This window comes from Eptesicus fuscus, chromosome 7 (genome assembly GCF_027574615.1).
Source record: "Eptesicus fuscus isolate TK198812 chromosome 7, DD_ASM_mEF_20220401, whole genome shotgun sequence".
NCBI classification, from domain to species: domain Eukaryota; kingdom Metazoa; phylum Chordata; class Mammalia; order Chiroptera; family Vespertilionidae; genus Eptesicus; species Eptesicus fuscus.
The window spans coordinates 56676752-56696420 of NC_072479.1; the positions used below are offsets into that span (position 1 = coordinate 56676752).

The 19669-nt window shown below is 48.7% G+C and overlaps 1 protein-coding gene across 2 annotated transcripts; it reads left to right on the forward strand.

Moving 5' to 3' along the window:
* Window positions 1-1274: 1274 nt before the first annotated feature.
* ITGB7 (integrin subunit beta 7) lies at window positions 1275-19046 on the forward strand. Of its 2 annotated transcripts, XM_054719045.1 has the most exons (15): window positions 1275-1353; window positions 9807-10010; window positions 12227-12431; window positions 12516-12686; window positions 13414-13655; window positions 14031-14189; window positions 14473-14568; window positions 14728-14817; window positions 15847-15993; window positions 16495-16688; window positions 17046-17269; window positions 17489-17708; window positions 17810-18018; window positions 18343-18503; window positions 18752-19046. In XM_054719045.1, exons 2-15 carry the CDS (start codon window positions 9810-9812, stop codon window positions 18830-18832), a joined length of 2400 nt encoding a protein of 799 aa, XP_054575020.1. In that variant the 5' UTR covers window positions 1275-1353; window positions 9807-9809; the 3' UTR covers window positions 18833-19046. The 2 variants fall into 2 exon arrangements, with proteins under 2 accessions (XP_054575020.1, XP_054575019.1); XM_054719044.1 differs by lacking the exon at window positions 14473-14568 and having other exon boundaries at window positions 1295-1353.
* Window positions 19047-19669: the final 623 nt, after the last annotated feature.

Sequence of the window (19669 nt, forward strand, 5' to 3'; positions counted from 1 at the left end):
ATTTACAATCCATCTTGAGCACCTGCTAGGAGATGGGCACTTTGCTAGGTGCTGTGGCTTCAGTTAGTCTTGTCCCAAAGGAGTGCTCCTGATACAGGAGACAGACCTGTGAACACAGACCTCGCACCTGTTCCTTCTCAGAGCTCCCTCTGGTCAAGTGTGGGCCGGGGCGAGTATTTCCACAACCCTGTCTTTCTGTAGGCTTCATTCTTAAAAACAATTTTTTTTTAAAAAAGTTGATTTCAGAGAGGAAGAGAGAAACATTAATAACGAGAATCACTGATGGCTGCCTTCTACATGCCCCCCACAGGGGTTCGAGCCAGCAACCCACAATCAACCAGGAATTGAACCTGGTTCATAGGTCGATGCTCAACCACAGGGCCACACTGGCCAGACTATAGGCTTCTGCTCTTGCTCTTGCTCCAGCTGCCATTCCTGCTCAGTATGCTTCTCCTAGGGGGCCCTTCCACCCCTTTCCAGGCTCCACTACTGTCTGGCTCCTTGGCCCAGTCTCATTTTCTGAGCCTGGCCCTGTGCCTCTCAGCTTCCCAGCTGTCTGGACCTGGAATTTCTCAAAGCCTCTCCACTTTTCACCTCATTACTTCTTTCACTGATGCTCTCATCAAGCCCTTCGTATGTGCCAGGTTCTCTTCTAAACAATCGATATGAATTAATCTCATTTAATTCTCAACAACCAACCCTATGAGTTCCACTTGACAGATGAGAAAATAGCTACAGGAAGAGTCAATAACTTACCCAAGGCCCCAAGACTAGGAAGGGATGCAGACCCAGGATTTGAAGTTGGGCACTTGGGCTCCAGAGCTGGTATAGTCAAGCACCCACCAGGAGACAGTGGGCACGGGGTTTTCAAAATGAACCACAGTCACCAATTTCCCCCTCTCTACAGTACTTACTGCCTCCATATTCCTTCCTATCATGTTCCTGTGTATACAAGGGAGTGAGAGATCATCAACCCTGGAGGCAATCCCAGATCAGCCAGTTACGAGCACCATGACCTTGGACAGTTTTCATTTTTCACTTCTAAGCCTCTACATCTGTAAAACTAGGGGGGCTGGGGAGATATTAACACCTATGTCATGAGGCTCCTGTGAGGATTAGTTATAACATCAGAATACACCCAGCACCTATTAGGTGATCTCCCAGATCCCTATATCATCACCTCTCTTGACCCAGTTCCACCCCATCTGCTCCACTTTCTAGATCAGTCACCCCCACCACCCCAAGTCCTCCCCACCCCGGGGCGTGTCACTTCCTCCCCTCAGCCTCCCAGATCAGTACACAAAGGCTGCCGCTGCCGCTGCCGCTGGAGGAAAGGCTGCCCTGCTCGCACCTGTGAGTACCAGGGCACCAGCCCTCCTGCCTCTGTACTGGTCCAGGCCCCACCTGGTTCCAGCCTCCCTGGAAGGGGTTCTGACCTGAAGGCTCCCAGGATTCACTGAAACTTGAGCAAGACTCTGAACTCCTTCCTGCATTCCTAAGATCCCCTGTCTTGTTCCTTCCTCCCTTTCACAAGCCCTCCTTCTCCCCACCTCTCTCTCTTGCATCAGTTTCCCAAGAATGGGGCTGGAGGGAGGAAAAGGAGGTGAGGGAATGTGTGAGTGCTATCATTTGAGTGCCTGCCATGTGCCAAGGTAGGTTCTCCCAATATTACTCCCCAGCTGCCATCCCTGCTGCTTAATAAGCTCGCGTTGGGGGGTGGGAGGGGGGAGGGGGGTGCTCAGCTCAGGCCCCCTCTGTGGCACCTTGGCCACAGATCCCACACTCCTGGGCGACTGTGGCCCAGTGGCTCGGTTCTCTTTCCTCCTGGTGACTCCGAGTGGACAGCAGAGTTCTGCCTGACTTGGGAAGATCAGGATGGATAGGGACGCTGCTGTTTCTCAGCTGCTCGGGGAACAGTAGGGTGTGTATTGGAGTCAGAATTGAGTCCAGGAAAATGAGACAACCATGGAGGGAGAGAAGGGAGACTAAAGAAGACCCCGCCCCCATGGAAAGAGAAAGGGGGTTAGGTAGAATCCGTTGGGGCTACTTGAGGGGAGGGCACTCATTTCCACACTGATGGTGCCTGGGTTGGAGGGAAAGAAAGCACCTGTCTCAGTCCCTGTTCTGCCTCTAGTGCGCTGTGTGACCTTGGGTAAGTCACTTACCACTCTGTGATTCAGGTTTCCATTTGTATAAAGAGTGGGGTTGAAGTAGAAGCTTCTGCCATCCTATGGTTAGGATCAGAGAGAAAAAGAAGCAAAAACAAAGAACTGTGAAGAAGTGGAGAAGAGAAAAGCAGCAGAAATGGAATAAAATTTTGGAATAGGAACGGGAGAGTGAGGCAGATCAAGAGAAGTGGCAGATCATGTATCCATCAGGAGGGGAGAACAAGGAGGAGGGGGAATTAGGAGAAGGGGATTGGAGTGGGCTGTCCAGGGAGTCTTTGGGCCCCCTTTAGGGGAGATGAGTTGGGCTTGAGGTTTCTGGGGTTGTCCTATCCGGGGAACCAGTGTACCATGGGGGCCCCACCTATGAGAGATGAGTCAAAAGTGGGCTTTGTACTGCAGCATCTCCAGTCTACCTGACCACAGGCGTGCAGAGCAAGCAAGGCTGAGGTTACACTGGGCTGGCCTCTCTCCGGAGGGTGGAGCCTCCGTTACACATACATTCTAGGCCTGAGGTCACAGGTGGAGGGGAGCAGGCCAGGGTGGTCAATGACTCAGCACCCCACCCTTCCCCACACTCTGCAGAGCATCAGAATTTGAGTCTAGGTCCAGGCTGAGGAGGAGGCAGATGCTTCATGACAAAGAGTTAACTGGCCTTCCTCATAGACTACGGATGGGGATGTAAACTGGCACATTCTTTAAGGCAGTTATGTTGGCAATACTCAGCAATATTACAAATGATACCTATTTATTGACCTTAGAAATTCTCTTCCAGGGATTTATCCTACAGATTCCCTTGCACACATGTGAAATGAACATATATGAATTTTCACGGCAGTACTACTTACAATAGTGAACAATTAGAAGCAATTTAAAAACCCACCATAAGAGACTAACTACAATATGATATATCTATGCAATGAAAAAGTATATGCCTGTAAAAATAAACAAGGAAGCTCTTTATTTTCTTGGGTAGCAGGATCTCTAAGAAAAGTAGTTAAAGGAGAAAAAAAAAGTAAGATGCAAAACTGTGTATTCTATCATTTGTAGAATTCTATCATTTGATTCTACCATTTGAAGAGTATTTATACAGAATGTCCCCAAAGAATGTATACATACTTTAACAGCTGATAGCTGAATTATGAAAATGAAATGTATTTTTTAATAAACATTGCCTTTATAATTAGTCAGTGTGTATACATTTTTGGGGACACCCTACATATGTTTACATTAGTTTGTATATGCATAAAACAATCTCTAGAAAGACTATAAGCAACAAATGATAATAATAAATGATGGCTATTTATTTAAAGTGGGTGTGGAAGTGGGTGGATGGGGGATAGGACTGGGAGATTTCCCAGTATCTTATTTAACTTTGATCTCTTTTATGGTGGTAGAATACAGATAAAATCTATCATTTTAACCATTTTTAAGTATATGATTCAGTGGCATTAAGTACATTCACAATGATGTGCAACCATGAACACTATTTACTTCCAGAACTTTTTCTTCACCTCAAATGGAAACTGTCTATTAAGCAGTCACTCCCCATCCTTCCCTCCTCCCCAACACCTGGGAACCACTAATCTACTTTTTCTTTTTAAAATATTTGTATTGATTTCAGAGAAGAAGGGAGAGGGAGAGCTAGAAACATCAATGATGAGAGGGAACCATTGATCAGCTGCCTCTTGCATACACCACACTGGAGATTGAGCCCACAACCCTGCGGCATGTGCCCTGACTGGGAATAGAACCATGACCTCCTGGTTCATAGGTCGATGCTCAATCACTGAGTATGCCGGCTGGGCATACTCAGGCTATTTCACATAAGTGGAATCATACATTATGTGGTCTTTTGTGACTGGTTTTGTTCACTCAGCATGATGTTTTCTAGGTTCATTGGTGTTGCAGCATGGTCAGTACTTCATTCCTTTTTATGGCCAAATAATATTTCATTGTATGGGTATACCTACTTTGTTTACCTGTTCATCAGTTGATAGACATTGGGTTGTTTCTACCTTTTGGCTATTGTTGAGTAGTACTGCTATGAATATTCGTGTATAAGTTTTTCCCCCCATCTTTTTTTGTATGTGTACTAGTACAAGTTTTTGTTTGAACACCTGTTTTCAATTCTTTAGGAATACACCAAGAGTGAAATTGTCAGGTCATAGGGTAATTCTATGCTTTAACTTATAGAAGAATAACCAAACTGGTTTCCACAGTGTTCTCACCACTAACAAGGAAAAGTCCCATTTTCTCTACATCCTCATCAACACTTATTTTCCTTTTTTTTTTTTTTTTTTATCATAGCCATCCTAGAGAGTATGAAGCGATGCCTCATTGTGGTTTTGATTTGCATTTCCCGGACAACTGGTGTTGAGCATCTTTTTATGTGCTTGTTGGCCATTTGTCTATCTTCTTTATAGGAATATCTATTTAAATTCTTTGCCCATTTTTTTCTTTTATTTTCTTTCAAAGTAATCAGGATACTCTCTTCCATGGTCCTGCTTACTATTTTTAAAAATTTATCTTTATTGTTGAAAGTATTACAGATCCTTTGCCCATTTTAAAATAGAGTTGTCTTTTCGTTGTTAAGCTGTAAGAGTTCTTTATATATTCTGGATATTAATCAAATATATGGTTTGCAAATATTTTCTCCCATTCTGTGACCCATCATTTCACTCTTTTTTTTTAAAAAAATAAATCTTTATTGTTCAGATTATTACAATTGTTCCTCTTTTTCCCCCCCATAGCTCCCCTCCACCTGGTTCCCACCCGCCCTGCCCTTACCTCCCGCCCCACTGTCTTCATCCCATAGGTGTACAATTTTTGTCCAGTCTCTTCCCGCACCCCCCATAACCCTTTCCCCCGGAGAATTGTCAGTCCACTCCCTTTCTATGCCCCTGATTCTATTATATTCACCACTTTATTCTGTTCATCAGATTTTTTATTCACTTGATTTTTATTTTTTTTATTTATTTATTTTTTTAAATATATTTTATTGATATTTTACCGAGAGGAAGGGAGAGGGACAGAGAGTTAGAAACATCGATGGGAGAGAAACATCGATCAGCTGCCTCCTGCACACCTCCTACTGGGGATATGCCCGCAACCAAGGTACATGCCCTTGACCGGAATCGAACCTGGGACCCTTCAGTCCGCAGGCCAACGCTCTATCCACTGAGCCAAACCAGTTAGGGCTATTCACTTGATTTTTAGATTCACTTGTTGATAGATATGTATTTGTTGTTCATAATTTTTATCTTTACCTTTTTCTTCTTCTTCCTCTTCTTAAAGAATACCTTTCAGCATTTCATATAATACTGGTTTGGCAGTGATGAACTCCTTTAGGTTTTTCTTATCAGTGAAGCTCTTTATCTGACCTTCAATTCTGAATGATAGCTTTGCTGGGTAGAGTAATCTTGGTTGTAGGTTCTTGCTATTCATCACTTTGAATATTTCTTGCCACTCCCGTCTGGCCTGCATAGTTTCTGTTGAGAAATCAGCTGACAATTGTATGGGTGCTCCCTTGTAGGTAACTGATTGTTTTTCTCTTGCTGCTTTTAATATTCTGTCTTTTGCTCTTGGCATTTTAATTATGATGTGTCTTGGTGTGGTCCTCTATGGATTCCTTTTGTTCGGGGTTCTCTGTGCTTCCTGGACTTGTAAGTCTATTTCTTTCACCAGGTGGGGAAGTTTTCAGTCATTATTTCTTCAAATAGGTTTTCAGTATCTTGCTCTCTCTCTTCTTCTAGCACCCCCATAATTCGGATGTTGGTATGCTTGAAGTTGTCCCAGAGGCTCCTTACACTATCTTCATATTTTTGGATTCTTTTTTCTTTTTGTTTTTCCGGTTGGGTGTTTTTTGCTTCTTTGTATTTCAAATCTTTGACTTGATTCTTGCAATCCTCTAGTCTGCTATTGGATCTCTGTATATTATTTTTTATTTCAGTCAGTGTATGCTTAATTTCTAGTTGGTCCTTTTTCATATCCTCGAGGGTCTCGCTAAATTTATCGGCCTTTTCTAGAAAATTCTTGAAAAACCTTATAACCGTGGTTTTGAACTCTATATCCAGTCATTTGCTTTCCTCCCTTTCTTTCATTTGTGACCTGTTTCTTTGTCTCCACATTTTGGCTGCTTCCCTGATTTGATAGAGTGACTTTGTATGCTAGGTGTCCTATAGGGCCCAATGGCTCAGCCTCCCCAGTTACCTGAGGTGGACACTCTTGGTGCACCCCTTTGTGGGCTGTGTGCACAGTCTTGTTGTAGTTAAGCCTTGATTGTTGTTGGTATCACTGGGAGGAATTGACCTCCAGGCCAACTGGCTGTGAGGATCAGCTGTGTCTACGATGGGAGAACTTCTGTGCTGGATACACCCTTATGAGGCAAGACTTGCTTCACTGGAGCTTTGGTGCTCACTGAATCTGCCCCCTGAGTGTGTCCCTTATGGATCTGAGGAGTTGTAATCTGGATGGTCCCACTCTGACCCCTGGGTACACTCACTGGCTCTTGGATCTCCAAGGAGGTGCTAATTTAGTCCCTGCCTGAGGCCACCCAGCAGGAGCTAGGAGAGATCTGCAGATTCCTCTTCTTTGTTTGGGTTTTGGAGGTGCCCAAATGAGGCCCAGCTGTGAAGCAATGCAAGCTGCTGCGGGGCCTTGGGCCTTCTTTTGGGTGTTCTGGGTCTCACTGACTCAGCTGCAGTTTGTTAGGTAAGTTTAGAATTCAAAGGAACAGGCCATTCATATGCAAAAGCCTCTGCGCTCAGCTTGGATGGGGCAGAGTCTCAGGGCAGAGCAAACAGCAATGGCTTCCCGTCAGCCCTGCCCTAAGAGGCCCCTGGGTCTCAGTGTCCCACAGTAATCGCTGCAAGCACCTCTGAGAGAAAGCCACCCTCGAGTTTCGCCCGCGGCCAGACAGTCCAGTTTCTCCCCGAATGAGTCTGGGTCCCCAGAGTCTCGCCCGGAACTGGAGTTCAGAGCAGTCGGGAGCTTTTGTCTCCCTCCCGATTGAGAAAGCCAGCTGCATACTCAGTTGCCAGCCCTCTCCATGCGTGCGCCTCCAAACCTTTGCCTTCTGCAGCTCCTGTGAGTCTCAGTGTGCTTTTCTCTTTCCTTCTAGTTGTAGATTTCCACTCAGCCAGCCTTCCTGTGATTCTGGATGATGTCTGTTTTGTCTTTTAGTTGTAGTTTTGAAATTGTTGTGCGAGGTAGCAGTTTAGGTGTTTACCTATGCCGCCATCTTGGTTTCTCCATTTCACTCTCTTGAACGTGTCCTTTGATGCACAAAAGTTTTAAATTTTGATGAAGCGCAATTTATCTATTTTTTCTTTTGTTGCTTGTGCTTTTTAAGAAAATTATAGCTTGTGTTTTTTATATTACAGCTAAGTATCTATTGTCAAGTCCAAAATCATGAAGATTTACCCCTATGTTTTCTCCTAAGGATTTATAGTTTAAGCACTTTTTTAAGGCCTTTGATTCATTTTTAGTTAATTTTTGTATACGTTGTGAGGTAGGAGCCCAACTTCATTATTTTACATGTGGATATCCAGTTATCCCAGCACCATTTGTTCAATACTATTTTCTCCTTGTTGAATGGTTTGGCACATTTATTGAAAATCAATTGGCCATAAATGGATGGATTTACTTCTGGACTCTCAAGTCTACTCCATGAATCTATATGCCTGTCCTTATGTCAGCACCACACTGACCTAAGGGAAGTGTGAGTCCTCCGACTTTGTTCTTTTTCAAGATTGTTTTGGCTATTCATGCAATTCCATATGAATTTTAGAATCAGCTTTTCTGTTTATGTAAAAAAAAAAAAAAAAAAAAAAGGCCAATGGGATTTTTTTATTTTTAAATTGATTTTTATTGATTTCAGAGAGGGAGAGATAGAAATATCAATGATGAGAGAGAATCATTGATTGGCTGCCTCCTGCATACCCCCTACTGGGGATTGAGCCAGAAACCTGGGCATGTGCCATTGCCGGAATCGAACCCAGGACCCTTCAGTCCGCAGGCTGACACTCAATCCACTGAGCCAAACTGGCTAGGGCTTTTTATTTTTTATTTTTGAAGCATGGTAATGGGTTGCACATTCAAAATTTTCATTAATATGTTTTTTTAAATCAGAAATTTACCTGGTATTCCCTAGAGGTCATTCCAGAAATTACCCTGCCTTCAGGCTCTCTCTCCCTCTCTCTTAAATATCTTTATTGAATTGGAGAAGGGAGATGGAGAGAGAGCTAGAAACATCAATGATGAGAGAGAATCATTGATCTATCAGCTGCCTTCTGCATACGCCCTATTGGGGATTGAGCCCGCAACCAGGGCATGTGCCCTGACCTCCTGGTTCATAGGTCAACGTTCAACCACTGAGCCATGCTGGCCGGGCCTTCAGGCTCTTTCTCCACTCTAGATTTCCTTTGTGCAAAGCACAGAAAAAATTTTTATCACCGCTTGCCTTTCCTTCCTGTGCTATCCCAGACCTCCAGAAAGTTCTTAAGATCTAATCTTTATTCCTCCTGCTACCATGTTAAACAAATACAGCTAACCTTCGTGCCTTTCACATATTCCCTCATCTGCTCCAGCTTTATTTCTTACATTCCACTCCCTGACTCCCCGCCCCCTCCCTTATTTACAGCCTCTAGCACCCTTCTCTTATATAGAATCCAAGATTACAAAAGCTATAAGAGCTGTCAGATTATTCAACACCCTCACTTTACAGATGTGGAATGAGGCCCAGAGAGCAAGTCTGACCTGCCACACAGCCAATGAGTGACTGAGGCAGGACCAGAATCTGCTCTGTTTCCCTTTCGGTTCTATTTCCACTATGACTTGGAATCTTGGTGAACAGACCTGTATGTAGACCTTAGTGCCTCCAGGCCCAGTCCCCAGACTCTTGGCTAGGCCATTTTGCCCACCCTGGCCTCTTTCTTTTTAAAAAATATATTTTATTGATATTTTACAAAGAGGAAGGGAGAGGGATAGAGAGAAACATCGATGAGAGAGAAACATCGATCAGCTGCCTCCTGCACACCCCCTACTGGGGTTGTGCCCACAACCAAGGTACATGCCCTTGACCGGAATTGAACCTGGGACCCTTCAGTCCGCAGGCCGATGCTCTATCCACTGAGCCAAACCGGTTAGGGCTGGCCTCTTCTTCTTTTTTTTTTTTTTTAAATAAATATATTTTTTATTGATTTCAGAGAGGAAAGGAAAGAGAGAGAGTGAGAGAGAGAGAAACATCAGTGATGAGAGAGAATCATTGATTGACTGCCTCCTGCATGCCCCCCTACTGGGTATCCAGCCTGCAACCCAGGCATATGCCCTTGACCGGAATCAACCCTGGGACCCTTCAGTCTGCAGACTGACATTCTATCCACAGAGTCAAACTGGCTAGGGCCCACCTTGGCCTCTTGAAGTCTGCACACAGGAGGGATGGGTCATGACCTAGTACTTGCTTCTTCTTGCCATTTTGAAGAAACTGCTGAATCCACACAGGGAAGTGAAACTATGAGGGGAGATAAAGAGTTGGGGTAGAGTTTTGAGAGTGACAACCACAGGCTAAGTTTAGAGGACTGAGAACTTAGGGTGGTCCTCCCTAATGATTGACATGTCTCCCTTTATATCCAATTTCAGACCATGGTGGCTTTGTCAATGGTTCTTGTTTTCCTGCTGATTATGAGCAGAATTAAGAGTGAATTGGACGCCAAGATCTCATCCCCAGGGGAGGCCACAGAATGGGGTGATCCTGATCTGTCCCTGCCGGGATCCTGCCAGCCAGCCCCATCCTGCAAGAAATGCATCTTGTCACATCCAAGCTGTGCATGGTGCAAGCAACTGGTAAAAATGGCCCTGTGGCCTTGAGCCATGTATAGGTGTATGTGCAGCCTGGATATGTGTGGGCACATGTGTGACTTTTCTGGGTGCACTCTTCAGTCCTGTATGTGACCGAGTCTGTGCACATAGGACTTTTGTGTGGTTGCGTGTGTGTGCATAAACACAAATGCAAGACTCCTGTGCATGCAAGTTTATATCTATATTGTATGTGTGTATATATACACTGAGTGGCCAGATTATTATGATCTCTGAACGCATAATAATCTGGCCACTCAGTGTATATCCTATATAATAAAAGGTTAATATGCAAATTGTCTCCTCGACCAGGAGTTCGACCAGCAGGCAGGCCAGCCAACTGCCCATGTCCCCTCCCCCTGGCCAGGCTGGCCGGACCCCACCCATGCATGAATTCATGCACCAGGCCTCTAACACACACACACACACACACACACACACACACACACACACACACACACTGAGTAGCCAGATTATTATGCATTCAGAGATCATACACACACACACACACACACACACACACACACACACACACATATGGACAAGACTTGTGACTATGAATTTGGAGGAAGTATATTCTATTGGGACTCATGCTTGTGTATAGGTAGAGGGACCTATTGTGCATGTACACATGTGAGAAAGTGTCAGCTCGGGCTGCCATAACAAAATATCATTGACTGGTTGGCTTAAACAACAGGAATTTATTTTTCACAGTTCTGGAGGCTTAAAGTCCAAGGCTTAGGTGCCAGCAGATTTGGTTCCTGGTGAGAGCTCTCTTCCTGGCTTTCAGATGGGCTGCAGATCAAGCTCTTATGATTCTTCTTATAAGGGCACTAATTCCATCATGAGTGTTCTACTCTCATGACCTCATCTAACCCTAATTTCTTCCCAGAGGCCCTATCTCAAATACTATCACAATGGGGGGTAATCCATGGCAGAAAGTGTATGATTGGGTCTCTGAGTTGGTGTTGGGGGTGCCAGGGATGTGTCCCTAGGTATGTATTAGCCTGTGACTGGGGAAGTAGAAGGGAAGGAGTTGGAAACCTGTGGGTTTGGGTGAAAGGTGTGAGTGAATTACCTCAGTGGCCAAAAAGGATGCTGGGGCGTGGGTGTCTCTCTGGCTGGTCAAACAAGGCTGTTCTTTGTGTGTTTTTTAAAAATGTATATATATATATATATATATATATATATATATATATTTATTGATTTCAGAGAGGAAGGGAGAGGGAGAGAGAGATAGAAATGTCAATGATGAGAAAGCATCATTGATTGGCTGCCTCTTGCATGCCCCACACACTGGGGATCGAGCCCACAACCCAGGTATGTGCCCTGACTGGGAATTGAACTGTGACCTCCTGGTTCATAGGTCTACGCTCAACCACTGGGCCACGCCTGAGCTAGGCTGTTCTTTGTTTATGCCTTAAAGAGGCAGGGCTCATGGAGTAGCAGAGCATGAGGGGTGCCTGAGACAGGGGTGAGGCAGAACACTCACAGAAAAATGGAGAGTTAGATGAGATGAGAATTGAAGGCAAACTCACTAGGAGCTACAGAGGCTGAGCAGGCCCAGGAGAAAGGTGCACAATGAATCTGAGATGACCGGAAGACTCAGTCTGCAGGTGGCAGAGAGCAGAGGTGCCAGGTGGGGCTCTTGAGACAGTTGGGTATGCTGCCTCCTCCAATCCCCAGACCAGAGACTGGCACCCGGGCCAGCTGAGAAGCCACTTTAACCATTTCCTTCCTCTGTGGCTTCCCAGCCAGTCCCAGGGGTACCAGACATATTGGAGCAATGGGGTCTCGTCTTCTGCCCCTATCCTTTCCCCTTCCTAGGAACTGTGAGTCTTAGCCTGCTCCCCTTCCCATTTCCGCCTGAGCAGCAGGACAGGCTGGATTAGCAGGCAGGGCTCCTCCTTCTCTTGTGGAAGCGAGGCCCCAGAGATTCTCAACAGGAAGTCTGCGGCCCTAGCGGGAGGGGAAGGGTAGGTGGCTGGGGAAGGGGGGAGTCGAGATAAGGGAGGAAGTGGGCTCTGACAAGGAAGAAAGGCCCCGGGTTCAAGGACAACTGTGGAAGGAAGGGGAGGGGAAGGAATCAGAGGCTCAAGGAGTTGACTGAGAGAGGAGGGGTTAGGAGCAGGCCTAGGGATGACTGGAGTGGGGTTGGGGGGGCGGCGGATTAGGGTCCTAACCCATCTACCCTTGCGGTACAGAACTTCACAGCGTCAGGGGAGGCGGAGGAGCGGCGCTGCGCCTCGCGTGAGGAGCTGCTGGCTCGCGGTTGCCCCCCAGGGGAGCTGGAAGAGCCCCACGGCCAGCAGGAGGTGCTGCAGGACCAGCCGCTCAGCCAGGGCTCCCGGGGCGGTGAGGGGGCCACTCAGCTGGCACCGCAGCGGGTGCGGGTCACGCTGCGTCCCGGTGAGTGAGCTGGGGCAGGGCAGAGGCAGAAGTCTGGGTGTGGATCTGAACGTGCCCCGCTGACCCCCACTGCCCTGTCCCCAGGGGAGCCCCAGCAGCTGCAGGTCCGCTTCCTCCGTGCCGAGGGGTACCCTGTGGACCTGTACTACCTTATGGACCTGAGCTACTCCATGAAGGACGACCTGGAGTTCGTGCGCCAGCTCGGGCACGCCCTGCTTGTGCGCCTGCAGGAGGTCACCCAGTCTGTGCGCATCGGTGAGCGCAGCGCAGCCCCAACACGTGCCAGCCTCTGCCTCTAACTTCAACCGCTGCCTTAGCCTCTGCCAACGTCCTGGACACACCAGGGCCCCACCTGCCCTCTTGCCGTTTTAACAGGCCACAGGTTGCTGACATCTTCCCCCAAAGACACCCATCTTCTAGGTCAGAGCTGGAGGGGATTTAAGAGACTGTCCAGTAGCACCATTCGTTTTACAGGAAGTGTAACTGAGGCCGAGTCTGGAGAGACTGTGTTCAGGCAGCTCCCAGGGCTCAGGCAGTGCCCTGGACCTACCAGCTCAGCTACTGCCCTGATGCCTCTGTCTCAGCCCTGGGTCTCTAAATGCCTCTGTCCCTGGTTGCACATCTGTGCTCTCCTATTCTCCGTTCTCCATCTCCTCCTTGGCCTCATGCTGCTGCTACACCTTACACTCTACCTTCTTGCTCAGCTTTCAGGAAACCCTTGCCTGACCCCCCATTGTGTCCTCTTCATCTCCTCCCTTCCCCCACTTCCCTGAGCTGTTGGATTCAGCCTTTTGCCCTGCCAGGTACTGGGTCCCTGCCCTTTAGGAACACCTGGCTCCTCTAGGATCCCCCCCCCGCCCCCCCGCCCCGGACTCCTCCCTTCCTAGTCCTCAGCAGTGGCCCTCCCATCCTGCTGCCGCTGTCCAGACTTCTGGCCCAGCTTTCATCCCTCCTCCCTTTCATCCCTCCTCCCTCCCCCCAGGCTTTGGCTCCTTTGTGGACAAAACGGTCCTGCCCTTCGTGAGCACGGTGCCCTCCAAGCTTCGCCATCCCTGTCCCACCCGACTGGAGCGCTGCCAGCCCCCCTTCAGCTTTCATCACGTGCTATCCCTGACAGGGGACGCGAAGGCCTTCGAGCGGGAGGTGGGGCGCCAGAGTGTGTCTGGCAACCTGGACTCACCTGAGGGTGGCTTTGATGCCATTCTACAGGCTGCGCTCTGCCAGGTGAGAAGGTGGGGCAGGGGTCTGAAACGGAAGGACTGTTTGGGGCCAAGACTGCCACCTATAGTTGTGCCGTACACAGTTCCACAGGGTAGCATCTGTATCATCGTCACTGTAGTTTGCATATTTATTTTGACAATTTCCTAGTAAACTGAAGTAAAATAACTTGAGGAAGAGGCATGTTTTCTAACTCACAAGAATGCTTCCACTAGCAGCAACCCTGCCTTAGGGTCTAGGGAAAAGAAGCAGGGAGCTGGGGGCAGGGGTATAGACAAACAGACTCAGAATGAGGCTGGCCAAATCCTTGGCTCACATTGCTGGCCGGGGTGGCTCAAGGGCCATGCCCAGGTGCACCGCCTACCCCCTACCCCACCCTAGGAGCAGATTGGCTGGAGAAATGTGTCTCGGCTGCTGGTGTTCACTTCAGATGACACGTTCCACACAGCTGGGGATGGCAAGTTGGGTGGCATTTTTATGCCCAGTGATGGGCACTGCCACTTGGACAGCAATGGCCTCTATAGTCGAAGCCCAGAGTTTGTGAGTCCATCTTAGTCCCATGTCCCTCCTCCCCATCTGAGCCCCACCTCCTCTCTTCCTAGGACCCCCATCCCCCAGCTTCATTCTGCTTGCTGGTCACCCCCCAGCTGTTCCCCCAGCAGCTCCACCCGCACTGCTCAGACTCCCTAGCCCCGCCCTCCCTTGCCAAGCCCCCAGGCTCCCCTAGCTGGTGGAACCCCAGTTCCTGGATTTCCTGGGCTGAGGGTACCTGGAGTGTTTGGAGGACCTGCGATGCTCACCTTGTCCCCATTCCCTGCTCCAGGACTACCCCTCTGTGGGTCAGGTAGCCCAGGCTCTCTCTGCAGCAAACATCCAGCCCATTTTTGCTGTCACCAGTGCCACACTGCCCGTCTACCAGGTGAGAGCTGTCCCAATGGCAGGCCCTCCCACTCTGGACCTTCCTCAAGTCTCTCAAAGACCCATTCTTCTCTCCCCCATATGCCCTCCTTCCAGACCCCCAGAGGCCCATTTCTCTGGAGTTGTGACCCACCATTTCCCTCAACTCCTCATAATTTAGGAGCTGAGTAAGCTGATCCCTAAGTCCGCAGTGGGGGAGCTGAGTGAGAACTCCAGCAATGTGGTACAGCTCATCATGGACGCTTATAATGTGAGGAGCTGAGGGGGGGGCGGGATGGTGAGGGCAGACATTGGGGCAAGGTGGGAAAGGGCCCTCAAGAGGGGTGGCAGAACTAAGAGGGAATAATTGCTTTCTGGGTAACCCACCATAGCTCCTATCTGCTGCTTGCATAGGGTTGTCTTAATAGTTCATTCACTCACTTAGTCTTACATTCATAAATCTAAGTGTCTGATTTGTGTAAAGAATGGAGCCCAGCTCTGAGCAAGGAAGGAAAGTAATATTCATTGAGCTTTTATTACATGCCAAGCACACTCCTAAGTGCACATACTTAGATTGCTATCCCATTTAACCTCACAAAACCTGCTGCTTGGTAACTATTACCATCCCTATTTTATAGAGAGGGGTACAGACACAAGGAGGCTAAGTGACTTACCCAAGGTCACTCAGATAAAAGATAGAGGGGCTGGGATTTGTCCTCTAGTCAGTCTGTACATAAATAATGTCATATCCGGAACCTGCTTTCATTAAGCTTATAAACAATTCAGATATTCTTCACAGGAAACATAGTTTTACAGGTAGAAGGAACCATAAAAATTCTTGCTTCTTATCTTTGTAACTAGACTGGAGGCTTCTTGATGACAGGAACCATTTCCTAAAACCAGAGTGAGAAAACCTGAGCCAGTATCAAATTTTCCAGGACAAAGTCTGGGAGAATTGCCCTTTAGACCTTGTATGTACACAGGTTATATGTCCTGATTTGGGATTTGAAAACACAGCTGCTGCATGTTTACGGTGCCTGGCCAGCCCGCCTGGCCAGCTCGCGCCCCAGCAAGCCCTGGCTGCAGCTGCACCGAAATGCTATTAGAGGCCCTGGATCCCCCTGTACTCCCCTCGAGGTTCTCACAGGTCCCTCCTCCAGAAATGCCTCCAGACTAGGCAGAATGGAAGGAGCCTTAAGGTGGGCTGAGGGCGGGTTCTGGCAGAGTTTGGAATAGCTGGCGAGGGCATGAGGTGGGGTCAGAGTCCACCTTCATGTGGTTACTCATTCTCTTCCCACAGAGTCTGTCATCCACTGTGACCCTCGAACACTCTCCACTCCCTCCGGGGGTCCACATCTCTTACAAATCTCAGTGTGGGGGTCATGAGAAGAGGGCTGGTGAGCCTGGGGCCCGGGGCCAGTGCAACCATGTCCGAATCAACCAGACGGTGAGAGCCATTTGGAATAGGTAGAAGGGGCCCTGGCCAGGTAGCTCAGTTGGTTAGAGAGCATTGACCCCGATATGCCAAGGTTGCAGGTTCGATCCCTGGACAGGGCACATACAAGAAATCAACCAGTGAATGCATGAATAAGTGGAATAACAAACCAATGTTTCTCTCTCTCCCTTCTCTCTAAAATCAATTTTTAAAAAATAGGCAGAATGAAGGAAGTGAGGGTCGGAGTGGGAAATGGAGGCAGGCAGGAAAAGATGGGGGCAAGCACAGAGAACAATGCAAGAACTTGAGGTAGTTCTCCATCCACCCTTTCTGAAGGGGTTTAATGATTAGCTTCAAGCATGTTGCTAGGAGATGGGTGTTAGCATTGACTCCGTCCCTTAATTTACTAAGGAGTAGGGTTCTGGATGATCGATAGGTTTGGGGGGGGGGGTGCTTGTGTGCACAGGGGTGCATGTATGAGTTTAGTCTGATTTCTGCCTATTCTGCCCGCAGGTGAATTTTTTGGTTACTTTCCAAGCTACCCGCTGTCTCCCAGAGCCCCATTTTCTGAGGTTCCGAGCTCTTGGCTTCTCAGAAGAGCTGACTGTGGAGTTGCGCACACTGTGTGATTGCAACTGCAATGACACCCAGCTCCGAGCGCCCCACTGCAGTGACGGCCATGGGCACCTACAATGCGGGGTGTGCAGGTGAGGGCCTCTAGCTTCCCTCCACCTATGTAGCTCCCCACAAATACAGCCCTTGTAGTCCTCCTCCTTTGCCTTCCATCCTTCCACTGGCATCTCTAGACAAGTTTTTCCTAGACATCCCTAGACTGCACCCTGATTTTTATCTCCTGAAGCTTCCCAGACATGCTGAGACCTCCCCTCCACCAGGACTCACTCTGCTCTTCCGCTCCTTGGTACTTTACTCTATTCCACATCTCTTCAGCCACCATCTATCTCAGCTCTTGTGAGACCTTGGGTTTAGAGTATCCTGGGAAAGACAGGTAAAGGAATGGCCGAACTCTCGGACCCACCTCTCTCTCCCTTTCTTTCACCTCCCAGCTGTAACCCAGGTCGCCTGGGTCGACTCTGTGAGTGCTCTGAGGCTGAGCTGTCCTCCCCAGATCTGGAATCGGGGTGCCGGGGCCCCAATGGGACAGGGCCCCTGTGCAGTGGGAAAGGACGATGCCAGTGTGGACGCTGCAGCTGCAGTGGACAGAGCTCTGGGCGCCTGTGCGAGTGTGATGACGCCAGCTGTGAGCGACATGAGGGCATCCTCTGTGGAGGTACCTGGGGACCTTTGGGAGAAGGGCTCAGAGTGGCTCTCCCAAGGGTATTTAGGCTCTGGGACCTTCAAGGCACGAAGGGATTCTGGTGTAGGAGTTGGGGCACACTTCTGGCATACTGACAGGGGACTGGATGCACAGGAGCAGGTCAGGTCTAGGCTGTGATGTCCACTGTGCGTGTGGAATATGTTTGTCACCCTGTGCGTGACTCTGCTCCAGGCTTTGGCCTCTGCCGATGTGGAGTGTGTCACTGTCACGCCAACCGCACGGGCAGAGCGTGCGAGTGCAGTGGGGACACGGATGGCTGTGTCAGTCCTGAGGGAAGGTTCTGCAGTGGGCATGGACATTGCAAATGCAACCGCTGCCAGTGCTTGGACGGCTACTACGGTGCCCTATGTGATCAGTGCCCAGGCTGCAAGACACCATGCGAGAGACACAGGTGAGGCCTCAGGCCTTGCATTTGGAGCCCCTGCCTGCTTTCCTCCATGTGGTGTGGGTGACAACTGCCCAGTCAGTAACTTATTGGTGTCTATTGGACAGGGACTGTGCAGAGTGTGGGGCCTTTGGGACCGGTCTCCTGGCCACCAATTGCAGCATGGCTTGTGCCCATACCAACGTGACTCTGGCTTTGGCCCCTATGCTGGATGATGGCTGGTGCAAAGAGAGGACCCTGGACAACCAGCTGTTCTTCTTCCTGGTGGAGGAGGAAGCCGGAGGCAGGGTCATGCTGAGCGTGAGACCCCAAGAGAGTAAGTGGACAGGGATGCCTTGGACATGCCAAATGGAGCCGTGAAGTTTGATGGGTAGGGCCTCAGAAATCAGGTTGGGAGGTAAAGATGGAGGAACCAGACTAGGGATTGAAGCAGAACTGAGAATCCAGGCAAAAGTGGACGTAATGGATCAAGTGGAGAAGGCTAAAAAACTGGGCACTGAACATAAACCTGCTGAGTTCCCTTTGTTTTCAATGGCAGGGAAGGCTGGGGAGGTTGGATGGGGCTGCACACACACTGGGCAACTGTTGCTCAATCTCTGTGAACCACCCGCTCAGAAGTCTTTCTGTTTCACCCCCGTAGAGGGAGCAGACCACACCCAGGCCATTGTGCTAGGCTGTGTGGGGGGCATCGTGGCAGTAGGATTGGGGCTGGTCCTGGCTTACCGGCTCTCAGTGGAAATCTATGACCGCCGAGAATACAATCGCTTTGAGAAGGAGCGGCAGCAGCCCAACTGGAAGCAGGTGAGGCTGCCTCCTAGTCCACTGGGCTGGTTTTCACTTGCTCTCCTCGGTTGGTTAGGTCCTCTGCCCCAGCTTTCTCATTCCACCCTCAGCCCTGACTCCTCCCCCCCAAGCCCCACCCTCCTCACCTAGGTGTGTGGCCTGTCCACAGGCTTTTAGGGTACGGCTAAGTTCTAGGTTGGCGCTTAGGATTAGCTAAAGGAGAAGTCCTGGGACTTTTCCTCACCATTTCCAACTTCTTCCTCCAGGACAGAAATCCTCTCTACAAAAGCGCCATCACGACCACCATTAACCCCCGCTTCCAAGCTCCAGAGAGTCCTCTTCTCTGAAGAGGGTAGGGCTACTCACTCCAGGGTTCTTCTCGCTGGGAGGGTGGTGGGAATTGGGGCTCTGGGTCTATCAGGCAGCAGCCTGCTGGGGGACTAACTGCCACCTACTTCGACACCCCAGAGGGACGGCCTCCTGCTGCAACCTTGCTTCCCCACCCCTCAAGGAGTGGGGGTCACCCCACCCACAAATACAATAAAGAATCTTCAGATTACAGATCACTTTAACAAACACTGTGTATGCTGGTATCTAACCTCATTCTGTCTTGTTCTGCAGGCGTTTTTTCTCTTAATCAGAATGGATACCATATATATATATGTATGTATGTATGTATTTTTAGATACCTTGGTTTCAATTCTACTTGTTGCTTGCCTGTGGAGAAGGGGAGTTTTAAAGTGGTGGTTTAAAGGGTACTGAAATTGTAGGATGGTAATATTGGGGGGGGGGGGGGAGATCACGTTGGCCCCAGTGAAAAAAATTCCCCACAGGATATTCTTTTCAAAGATGAGATAGTATGTAAAAAAGCCCCATTTTCTTTTTATTTAAATATCCTAAATATATCACGAAGGAACATACACTGCACTTTAATGGTAAAAAGATACAAGTTTATAACATCTTATAAAAACTACCATTTAAAAGTGATCTTGTTCATTTGATAACCCCCCCAATAGCAAAATAAGTATATTAAAAAAAAAAAAAGAGAAAGAGGGTGGGTGGTGAGGAAGGGTAGGAGGGATTAAGATAAAAGCCCCAGAGCTACAGCAGAGGCAGAGAGTCTGAGGAGAGGGTTAAAAGTCGTGGAGGGACTCTGCGTCTCTTAACCCTCCAATGTCAAGCCA